The sequence below is a fragment of the Danio aesculapii genome, chromosome 7 (assembly GCF_903798145.1).
Source record: "Danio aesculapii chromosome 7, fDanAes4.1, whole genome shotgun sequence".
In the NCBI taxonomy this organism is placed as follows: Eukaryota; Metazoa; Chordata; class Actinopteri; order Cypriniformes; family Danionidae; genus Danio; species Danio aesculapii.
Window position 1 is genome coordinate 20,185,752 of NC_079441.1, and position 12,737 is coordinate 20,198,488.

General features: G+C 36.5%; 1 protein-coding gene across 1 annotated transcript in view; it reads right to left on the reverse strand.

Annotated features, from left to right (window-relative positions):
• Positions 1–293: 293 nt before the first annotated feature.
• Positions 294–12,737, reverse strand: part of nlgn2a (neuroligin 2a) — a 323,599-nt gene continuing 311,155 nt past the window's right edge. Inside the window, exons 6-9 of the mRNA XM_056461239.1 lie at positions 9,045–9,310; positions 7,247–7,406; positions 6,254–6,620; positions 294–4,742 (exon numbers count right to left, since the gene is read on the reverse strand). Coding sequence (XP_056317214.1) covers positions 3,911–4,742; positions 6,254–6,620; positions 7,247–7,406; positions 9,045–9,310 — 1,625 coding nt within the window. The 3' untranslated portion in view covers positions 294–3,910. The remainder of the gene's footprint in view (positions 4,743–6,253; positions 6,621–7,246; positions 7,407–9,044; positions 9,311–12,737) is intronic.

Genomic DNA, 12,737 nt, shown 5'->3' on the forward strand with positions numbered 1-12,737 from the left:
CACATATAGTAAAACAGGGCAACAGGTGTAAATTTGCTTTAGGGCCCGATTAAACATTCTTATATTGTTAGAGGAATAAAATGTGCTTCATTTGTTCAGTAATCATGAAACCGTTAGACTTGACATGTTGATCTCTTAATCTCGGGATTATGCTCAATTCATTAAAAATAATTAGTTGTATATATATATATATATATATATATATATATATATATATATATATATATATATATATATATATATATATATATATATATATATATATATAGTTAAGTGTAAAAATGTGACCACAAAATAATACTTTTGACTAAATATTTCTAAATCTTGACAACATTTTTGGTAAGAATTAAATGCTACAGCAAGTTCATAGCAGATGAAACACTTCTCATGACCATCGTGGTTTCAGTGTGTCCTTTGCAGTCCATCTCTATGAAACGTGAAACGAACAGCTAATCATGCACAAACATGACCAGCCATGATGGCTCAAATGACATGGATATGCTACATAAACAATCTCTCTGTTCAAATATAAAACCGTCTCCATTCACGGATCCCAAAACAAAATGAAGCAGCAGAAAGTGAATTTAAAGTCTTACGAATGAGATTCCTTAATTTTGCTGGTGGCTGAATTACAACTTGCACCTGTTGTCCTGGTCACAGTGTATTTCATATTTCATTCGACCAGAAAAAATTGAAAAAAAAAGAAGAAGAATTAAACATTAAACAAACAAGTAACTGAATATTTACAAATATTTTCAGTTGATTTGTTCTTACACTTAAAAATGTACAGTTAATTTCTATTTCTCCTTCTCGCTGTACGCCTACTGAAGACCCAATGAATGGCTCATAATGGATGAAGAGTCTTTATTCTGGATGTACCACAACATCACACTCTAGTGGTTGAGCGTACAAAAACAAACAAGAGAAATAACAAAAAGCTGTCTCAACTCATCCTTTAAAACAGTATTGGTTATTAGAATTGAGGTTGTGTTGTACGCAGCTCTAGTCGTAAACTCCTCATAGTTTGCTTAAAATGGAGTTCAGTTTTACCTACAACCACACAAAAGTCCACAGATGGTACATATCCACAGGTCCAATCTACAATCTCAGATGTCCAGAAGGTAAGCGGATCTTGGTACAGTCTATTGTCCAGTTGCTGTTGGCGTCTGTTTGGTTTTAAGTCTACAATGGAGAATACATTTGCATGACATCCTGAAACTCCAGTGTGTCACTAGAGTGTGTTCATTGTTCATGTGGAGCATTGCTGACAGTAGTTTTTGCAAGTCCTCCAGTAACACTCCAGACTTAATACACCGGCAAACTGAGCCAACAGTGAGACAAACGCACTTTCTTGCACAAACCGTCATCATCGTCCTCTGGCATGGAGCCGTGGCAGAAAATAATACTAACAAGGCATGAACAGAATAGAAGTGAGTGTGTTAATGTCCAGCGATTCTGAGCCATTCCTTCTTGAACCTGAACATGAAACTGTCTAACAATATATAACATTTGTCTGGTTTGCTGCCACCTCTTTTTGCTGTGCTTGTCAAAACCTAATAAGGTCAAGTGTGCAGTGCGGAGAGATGTGGGATATGCAGAGATGTGGGAAACCACATCAAAGTGATGTTACAAGCCTCAACACACAACTGCTTTGTATGTAAAATGGCATAAAGCCGTGTAGGTCTTCCAGAAGGAATGATAGTGTCAAGGTGTTTTGGATTTTTTGGGTGATTAACCAAAGTTTCTCGCTCTTTGTGCATCTCAGTCACATATACGGTTATCTCACACATTCACATTAACACCTCTTGAAATTTGGGCAAGTACTATATTATGTTGAATTGAAAAAGCAAAGGACCGATATTGAATTAGAGAGGCAGAGAAAGAGAGAGAAGGACTGAAGTGTTAGGCCCAGGACACACCAAGCCGACATCAAGAACTAGCGATGAAAAAAACTGTGCTCTCACCTCACATTGGTTGCATCTGGTCCCGTCTGGACCAAATAGCTGCATGTAAACACACCAAATGGATGACAGCAGACTAAAATTATACATTCTGTGAATCCTTGAGAGGATTTATCTTTCCAAACCTGCAGGTGGCAGTATTCTATACTGTTGTTCCTCAAAGGGAAACTAGAACTAGTGCTGCACGTATTTTTTTGCAATACTTCTCGCTCACTACAGAGGCATTCACTTCGCCAAATATGTCTGATAATCTAATAATCTATTCATTTTTTTCCATTTTCCTTCAGCTTAGTCTCTATTTCAGAGGTTGCCACAGCGGAATAAACCGCCAAATATTTCAGCATATGTTTAACACAGCAGATGTCCTTCCAGCTGCAACCAAGTACTGGGAAACTGATAATCCATATCATCTGCAAATATTTAAGAAGTTTGATGTAATAGCAGCCTGCTTCTTTGTTCCCTCTTGAATTGTGTGGTTTTGTCCTTTCCGTTTTTTTTCTCGTCCTCTGATTCATAGCTGAACAACCAATCAGACTGCTCTCTTTCTACATGCTGAAGCAGTTTGTAAGTGGCAGCAGGGTTTGGTCATTATCTCCTACTAGAGTAGAGCAGAGAAAGAAAGAAAATACAAAACAGAAACAAAAACGTCCTGGGACATAACAAGACAAACTCCCTCTGACGTGAGCCCAACGAGAGGCAAAGTGTGGCACACATCAAACAACCTAACCTGACCGCTGCTCAGCGAAGGGCTAATGTTGCCCAATGGCTGAATGTTGCCTTGATGTGTCCCGACCTTAAGAGTATCATTTGTATTTGTCTCTGTGATAAAGTGAGAGATGCAAAACTAAATGTGGATTTGAAATTTGGAGTAATTATGTTCAGACCATCCTGAACAACTGTGATTGAGCACTACGTGTTTGATGGTCAATTAACAGCATCAACTACTGGATGTGAAGATTTCAAACTTCATAAAAAGAATATTTCCAATAGCTCTGGAAGAGTGGACACTGTCCTTTAGAGTGGTCAGACCGAAGAGGATGATACATTTTGATAAATAAAACCATGGAGAAGGTTGTTGAAGCCATTTTAAGCAAGCAAACTAGAAAAAAAAACAGTAAATAAGAAAAATGCCGTGGGAGTTTACAGCCCAGTGTCCTTCTTGGTGCTTTAAAATATTTCATGCATAGATCCCACCGAGCAATCCATGTAAATATATATATATATTTATATCATTCTTTTATATATTTGTCTTTATATTTATACATACAAAAATCTTTCTAAGAAACAACACATAGCCAACTCATATATGCTTGATGAAATGGCAAACAGAGCAGAGCGAAAGCGAGAGAAAGAGAGGAGGTTGGCACTTTTGCTTTCATCTTCTGTCAATTTCTCTCATTCTATTGTTACAAGGTGTGATATAATACTTGACACAAGACTGCAGGTAAACACAACATATCCAGCGTCAGTTGTTTATCGAATGCCCCTACGATTCATGTAAAACACAAGATCACAATCGGACAGAGAGACCGATGGGCTAATGATGGCATAACAAAGAGTGACGATTGAAAGAAAAGCATGGATGAAATCTGCCCTCTGCCAATTTAGTAAGAGGCGAAGAGTGGGAAAACGTCCTCATTCCCCTCATAACATCAGACCAGCTTCTGTGCCTCCATAAATTGCCCCTCTTCTTTAACAACAACCCTCAAGTTGAATCCAGAACGAAGCCCATGACTTGCCAGATCTGCTGCTTGTCGTAGAGTCTATGAACAGAGCTCCTCTAGTGTGTACAACGTCTACGAAACCTCTGATTTAGTTTATGAGAACTTCAACAGATGCGCTGTCGCTGCTCTTGACAGCAGAACTGTAAGTTTAGGAGCTTGAAAAGGTGGACAGAGAGAGAAAACTGGATACGTTTGAGAGCTAGTCCTCTCGTTCGGGTGGTGCTACTATACACGAGTGGTGGAGTGGGGGTGGGGTAAGGTGTTGTTGTGCCCGGTGGATGTGGGGAAGGTGTTGAAGGCATGGAGGGGCTGCATGCCTGTGATGGTGCTAGGGATCATGGTGATGGTATTTGGGGTCATGAGCGGAACATCGTCGGGAGCCCGCCGTAGCGCCAACGTGTAGTCGGGTGGGCATGCGGGACGTAAAATATCATGCGGTCGCAATGGCTCCATGTCGTGGTGGGCGTCATGCTCCGAGTGCTTCATTTGCAGGGACATGATCTCTTCTTCCTGGCTGTGTGCTAAATCATTAGCAGGTACACCTCGTTGCGGAGACAACCGGTGCCGTCGCATTTCATGCCGTTTGTCACGTTTGTAGTAAAGCGCGGCGAAGGCGAGGATGTTAAGGAAGAGAAGCGAAGCGCCGACAGCCACTGTCACACTCAGTTCTGTTGAGTAGTCCCGGGTGTCGCTCGGGAAGGGAGGAAATCGAGGCTGCTCCGAACTATCTGGGTCTAGTTCTGACGGGAAGGTTGGGATGGGATGCCGTGTCGTACGGGGCCCCTGGCCCTTCCAGTGAGGCGTTCGGGCCGTCCCTGGAGGCAGCCGGGTTGTGGCGGTGCTGAAGACCTCCTCGTGAAGGTTGTGGAGGTGTGGAACCAGCTCCAGCCAGAAGGCGACTTTATTTGCTCTGTAGTTGTCGCGGATTCGAGGCTTCAGGCCGATGTGGAGGTACTGCTTGTCTTTAGAGTTGAACTTGGTCCAGATCACTTCCTCAAAGCGGTTGGGCTTGGTGTGGATGAACTTAGTGTCCTGGGGAACAGGCAAGTTGGGATCCCTGTAAATAAAAAAGAGATATTTTATAGTAACAGGAATACAGTTGGAATTGAAAAGGCAATAAAGAATTGCAAATTGGACCTTTTTTCACCGTCACACTTTCTCCCATTGAAAGAAATCTAATTGGACTATTTCCAATTCCTTAATACAAACAGATCAAACTCTAATTCAATTTGATGAAATTATGAAAGAAAGCTTACACTAAAGCATAGTAGGATATACTTCTCAAAGTACTTTTAGAATTATTATTTAAAAAATATCACACAACCAAGATTTTTGTTCACCCAAGGCCCAATCCCAATTATACCCCTTAGCCCTTCCCCTTAGCCCTACTCCTCGCTTTGCGTGTTCACGTGGGTAGGGGTGTCCCAATTCTCTTAACCTTGAAGGTGTAGGGCTAAGGAGAATGGCTAGATAGCCCTCGAAATAGAGATTTTTCAGGATGACACTCGAAACCATGGGGTACATAAATATGCCAGAATACACCATCTACAATGGCAGCATGGCTTTAAAAATAGTATTTTGGGCATTATTATGAATTTTTACAGCAAACAAGCATATGTTTTAATACATTCATAACCGCCTTCGTGTTTTACCATCATGCTTTAAAAATACATTTTAAATTTCGCTATCTATAATCCCTAATAATAACTCCTGTATAGTAGTCCCACAACATACTTTCACATCTGACACTTGAATACCCTGTCAGAAAAGTCTAGTGGCTGGGAATGAGTCTGGTATAACGTTAATGTTGTTATTGTGTGTTTACATAGATGAATATGACCAGAGTGTAAATACACAGTAAAGTTATGAGCTCACTGCCACATTCTAACATTATGATAACATGATATTGCTGCCTTCAGTGATTTCCTGAAGATTAATACCAAAAAATAACACAACTGCAGTCGCCATCGTCGATCTCATATGAAGCAAGAAATCGCGATGACATATGATGACGTGTGCAGGTGTTGCAGTGCTGTGCCATTTCTTAGGGGTACATTATGAAGCGCTTCGCCTTCACACTCTTCACACTGTCTCAAGGGCCAAGGGGAAGGGGTAGTAATACAAAAATAGAATTGGGATTGGGCCCAAGTCTTGATTATTACAGTTTAGATTATTATTGTATTTGTTTAATACCTTATTTTGTATAGCATCAAAGAACAACATTTTTTTAAATTGACACTTACTTGTTTTATTTTTATTGAGTATATTTAAAAATACTAATGTAATTAAAGTTTTAGGAATTCATTTTTATTAGACTCTTTTTTTATGAGAAACAGTTATTCATAGTCAAAATCATAAAAACTGAATACAGAAAAATAGAAAACTTAAAAGCCCCTCGACCTCCATTAATGGCACTAAATGAATATCACCATACATATCAATATGAAATGATTAACACATTTTAAATAGAACATATTTGGCCATATCACCTGGCATCTGAATGTCCGGAAGTAAACTGAAAATGAATTTGACTTTGGGATTAGACAGATTTTGCCTGTTGAGACTCACCCAGTCTTGGCAAAGTTGGTCCAGTAGGTCATGACCACAGCGCTGAGCATGACATCATTTTTGGAAAAGTTGCAAGGGAACAGATCTGTTGCTCCGATCATTGGCACACCAAACACATAGGGTATTTCGTCCCCGTGTGCTGCGTCTGCCCATTCGGGTCGTGTCTCTGTTTGGCAGTGGTGGTAGAATGTATAGAAGTAGACAGGAGACTGGTAGTCAGCGTGGAGCTTGGCAGTAGCGATGGCTGGTGCAACCCACTGGTGATCAGTGAATAATGCGAGGAGAGTCTTGCGCCGCATTTCTCCATTGTCTCTGTCTGCCCAATCAGTATACATGAACTTAATAGTCTCCCTCAGGATGTCTTTACCTACAGAATAAAGAGGGTAATAATTACTATGAAGAAAGAGCTGAAAATATAACAGGAGGTTGTGTGTATGCATGTTTGGATTATAAACACATACATGAAAATGTATAATAATGCATTTTAAAAAGTAATAATCATATCTACAGGATATTAAATACATTTTAAAACATAAAATATCATTCAAATCTCAATCATAATTAATATTGCTTGACTTTTGTCACCCTCTGGTGGAACAAGTGAACAAAAGCACCTAATAATTGACATTGTTAGTCTTTTGTCGCCCTCTGGTGGAACAAGTGAATAACAGCACCTAATCAAGTCAAGAGGATGCAGTACATCAAGAATTACATTAGCAGCAATTATATTATTTTAGTGTATACAATGACAGTCTTTTGTAGGCGAAGTTACCATAAAACTAGAAGGACTGGTCTGTTTTAGACCTGTATTCAGGAGCTTTAATTTCAAGTTTTCATTCTGTATATTTACTCAACAGGAACTAATATAATATTACATCAAAATTTAATATACAAATATATGCTGACATTAAACAAAGTGTCTATTTTATAATGATAATGGTAAGACAAGGAAAAAAAGTCTCATACACATACAAAGGGGACTGGAGAGTTTACCTTTAGGGTATCCATAGAGGTTATCCACAAAGTTGGAGATGGTGTAGTCAAAAGCTGCAGCTGAAATGCCCTCTTCACTCTCAGTTCCTCCATCATCCACAAACTTCAGCCCCTCCCCTTGATTTACACCAATCAGAAGGTCGTAGTTCAAAAACTCTCCCTAAAGTACAAAGAAATTTACATCATGAGACAAACAAAAACAGATGATTTTTAAATTAAAGAACACCATAAAAGGGTAGATTATAATGGCTTTGAACTTTGCAGAGTAATTTAATCACTTATTCCTACTGTAGAAGTGTTAAAATAACCAGAACTGCATGCATTATTTCAGGCTTATATATAAGACAAACAAATATTACATGGAAAGAGAAGCGACACAGCAGCACTAACAATTTAAAGATATGTCATTAATTAATGAAAAAAAAAGACACCAAATCTATTAAGTTTAATAAATTAAATTAAGCTTAGCTCTTGTATAATGTTCAAAATTTAGATGTACAAAAATTATGACTTCTGTAATGGGACAAACTGACCTGCACTGGATTCAATGTCAATAACTCACACACATACATACAATTGAAGTCAGAATTATTAGCCCCCCTGTTTATTTTTTTCCCCCAATTTCTGTTAAACGGAGAGAAGATTTCTTCAACACATTTCTAAACAAAATAGTTAATAATTACTTATCTCTAATAGCTGATTTATTTTAACTTTGCCATGATGACAGTAAATACTATTTGACTAGATATTATTTAGGACACTTATTTAGGACACTTCTATACAGCTTATATACAGCTAAAGGCTTAACTAGGTTAATTAGGTTAACTAGGTAACTAGGCAAGTTAATGTATAATGATGGTTTGTTCTGTAGACTGTCGAAGAAAAATTAGCTTAAAGGGGCTAACAATTTTGACCTTCAAATAGTTCATAAAAAATTAAAAACTGCTTTTATTCTAGCTGAAATAAAACAAATAAGACTTTCTCCAGAAGAAAATAATATTATCAGACATACTGTGAACATTTCCTTGCTCTGTTAAACATAATTTGAGAAATATTTAAAAAAAGAAAAAAAATAAATAAAATCAAAGGGGGGCTAATAATTCTGACTTCAACTGTATACACACACACAAGCAATTTATGAAAAAGAACTAATACTTCTCACAGATGCAAAAAATAGGATAAAACATAATGTATTTTATAAATTGTAATATACTTTTTTATCTAAGGACTTGTAGAAATATACTTATTCTGTGTAATTTCAAAAGTTCAAATTGAACTAACAATGTTGAACTCAGCATTACTTTTTAACAAAAGTAACATAAATGAACTGGTAAAAATGCATAGCACTGAGGCACAGGGAATAACTACAGACAGATGCAAGCAGCTGCTGAATGCATGAATGTAAATGTAAATGAATCCATCACTGTAGTCAACATAAATACGTGATTTTTAAAAAAGAAAACTAGTGGGCCTAATTTACTTGTGAACTGAGAAAAATGTAGCATACATTTGCAATGCCAATTTAGCAAACACACCACATTGTTTTAACTTTAAACCATAAAAATAAACAATGAAATAATAAAAAATATATATGTATCAAACAATAATTATAATTTAAAAGCATAGTTCACATAGTTATATCACATATATCTCTTCTCCATAAGACCTTCAAGTGTCCTCTGAATGGCTTACTCTATAACCTAATCCTTGGCTTTTGAAAGTGTCAGTTCACCATATAAAATCCTTGGCAGAACATGCATAATTTAGGTCCTAGAAACCACCTAGTAGTCAAGATCACCTGCTGCATCAGAATCTCCGGGTCATCTGGCACCACGTCTCCGTCCATCACCGGCCCAAATGCAATGTGGTAGCGGGCCGGCTGGATGTCCTGATCCACCAGCTCTCTGAAATTTTTCCTGCGGAGACAGTCCACCAGGTCTGCGGTCTCTCCATATGTGCATCCCACTTTACGGGCCAGGATCTTAGTGTACTTCAAGGGCTGGTAGCTAATGGACCAGCTGGAGATGGCTGATCCACTCTGAGCGATGGCTCTCTGAAACAGACCTGCAGTGGGGAGGAAGCAAAAACAAGCTGTTACCTTCATACAAGAAAACCTGGACTCATAATAGCCATGCTTGAATGGGAAGGTGATGCATGAAAGCCCAAAACTGAAAATCTGTCATCATTTGCTCACGCTCCACTTGTTCCAATACTTTTAGAGTTGGAAACTGGCAGCCATTTACTTTATTAGTATTTTTCGCTACTATGGATGTCAATTGCTCTCAGTTTACAACATTCTTCAACATTCTTCTAACTTATTTAGTGTTCAATAGAAATAATATCCATGCTCATACGGGAAGTTGATGCATGATACTCCAAAATGAAAAGTCTGTCATCATTTGTTCACACTCCACTTAAGTTTCTTTTTTTTCTTATTTGAAAATATGAGAATATAATCTGAAGGATGATGGAGACTGGCTGCCACTGACTTTGATAGTAGTTTTTTTGTACTGTGGGTGTTAATGGATACCAGTTTACAACATTCTTGAACATTCATCCAACTTCTTTAGGGTTTGATACACTGTACAACCCAACAGTCAACCCTATCAAATGAAATGAGTGTAGTTAACTCAAAATTTACTGAACGTTAATTCTATTCATTTAAAAGGGGTCTGAACTTAGTGTTGAAGGTAATGAGTTAATTAAATACCTCATTACCTTCAACTTAAATGGATTAAGTTCACAGTACTCATTAGGATTAGTTTTTGAAATTAAATGGTTTGTTGCAATCGATTTCCTCAAACGGTTTGAGTTACCTTAACTTTTTGAGCTTTACAGTGTACACTGTAAAAAGTGATTAGTTACTTAAAGCGATAAGCTACAAGTTGACTTTACAAAAATAATGTAAGTAAACCCATTGTCACTTGAAACTGTTAAGTCGACTTAATTTGTATAATTATGCTAATTGTACTCACTTTATAAAGTCAACTAATCCCTTTTTACAGTGTCAGACTATTTTAGCATGTCTGTTTTCAAATAATTACTGTAATTATTACAATAATACATATCTGGTGCTTCATTAAGTCTATAAAATCTACACTTATCTGTATTGAATTCCACACTGGAGTCTGGAAGAGCAGATTTATTTTAGTTACTGTCATTTTGCTAGATACAGAAAAGCTATATATATATATATATATATATATATATATATATATATATATATATATATATATATATATATATATATATATATATATATATATATATATATATATATATATATATATATATTAACCTGTTCAAACTACTTAATTAAAATGAGCTGAAACCACACAATTCTTGCGATTTTATTGGGACAACATAATTTTTTTTATGTTCAATCTACATAAATTTGTTAAAAGTGTTAAGTTAACTTAATTAATTTGTGTTGGGACAACATGAATGAATTGTGTGGAACCCTGCATTTTTTACAGTGTAATAAAGGTGTTTTGGAAAAAGGAGATTCATTTACTTTTATTAAAAAAAAAAAGTAAAAGTGAGTGTGCACTCTCGTCGAGTTGACTTAATTTTTATATTTATGCTAATTGTACACTCTCAGAAATGAAGGTAGGTGAGCTGTCACTGGGGTGGTACCTTTTCAAAAGGTACAAATTTGTACCTAAAAGGTCCATATTAATACCTCAAGGGTACATATTAGTACCTAAAATGTACAAAAGTGTTCCTCTTAATATTTGTAGGTACTAATATATACTTTTTAGGTACCAATATGGACCCTTCAAGTACAAATTTGTACCTTTTGAAAAGGTACCACCCCAGTGACAGCTCGCCTACCTTTATTTCTGAGAGTGTACAATTAGCATAAATATAAAAATTAAGTCAACTTGACGGTTCCAAGTTATAATTGGTATACTTACATTATTATTGTAAAGTCAACTGCTTTTAAGGCAATTGGTTTACTTGCTTTAAGTAACTAATCACTTTTTACAGTGTAGAAAACAGAAGCACTTGAGGATGAGTAAACAGTGAGAAAATGTAAATTTTTTGAGTAACTGATCTTCAATTGTAGTTTATTATTTGTGTTCGTTTTTATTTTCGTAGAACTTTTATAATGTAAATTATCTCAGCAGCTAAACACAGACGAAGAAAAGAGATTAAAAAGGCATAACAATAAAGTTATCAAGGTTTACCCAATTGAGTTCAAAATACATACATCTCACATAGTCTCGCAATTAACATAAGACCAAAAAGACTGCATGCATACTGATGATAATTCAATTTTAATACAATTATATTGTATATTCAGTAAAGCCAGGGCTTGTTAATAGGATCAAATTAATGTTATGTCAATTCCAATAGAGCTTAAATTGGAGTCGCATCAATAAAAGAACACAGAGAGAGAGAGAGAGAGAGAGAGAGAGAGAGACAGAGAGAGAGAGAGAGAGAGAAAGAATAAGAAGATTTGGTTTGGCACAAACAACATATTTCAGTGATTACTGAGCTAGCATTGTACTAATTCCATGTTGCATTAAAATAACAGTAAATCTATTATTCTCTTGTTGCCTTTTTGCTTACAAACAAAGCCGATTTCATACTCACAAGAGAAGAGCAGAACGATTTTACCGAAGGGCTCTTCTTTTCCTTGTTCTGCCCTTCTTCCTCTCCTTCTGTCTTTTTAATTATTGAAGAGCATGTTACCTTTCCCAGGGAAATCAATATGGAGCTACTGTAGCTTTGTCTCTGTGCTTTTCTCTTTGCCCAGATTGTCCAAACAGGAACACGAACACACATTTAGTTAAGCGCTGCTCAGAAAGTCTGCTTGTTAATTTCGTGCTTTGCTCCACCTCAGTGAACTTTGTCTGTTTTCTTAAAAAATTAACCCTTAAAGGGGCAGTCCACCCAAAAACAAATTGGTGAGGGTGATAAGAAAGTAATAGTAAAAATGTAATAAAAAATGTAGTTACTTAATAAATGCACAGAAAAAACTATAATTTTATTGTATTTAGGCCTATTTATTTATTGACCAAAGATCATGCATATTCACAAACATGCGTTCATCTCGAACACCTTTTTACATTCACCTACAGTAGTAAGCCATATCTGACTGTATTTATGTCAGATAACAGATTATTTGACAACTTTTTGTGTTTTTGATAGTTCAGGTGCAAGAAGAACACATCACACCCTATCTGAGGGGTTGCGCTAGTATTACGTGATTTACGTGATCAGCAAATTAAAAATAACACATTTGGCAAGTAATTTTTTTTGGATGATGCGTTCTTCTGGCATTCCAAATAAATGTAAAAAAGTCTTATAACACATGCTCTCTGTTCTCACAACTCTTCAAGAACAACATTTAAGGCCTACTTATTTAAGTGTTAAATAATGGAGCAGATAATTTAAGGAGTTCAAATGCTAGTAAATTGCGTCGTAAGATCCATTTAAATTCTTCATGGGAAACTCCTACAAATGCACGTTCAGTAATGTCATG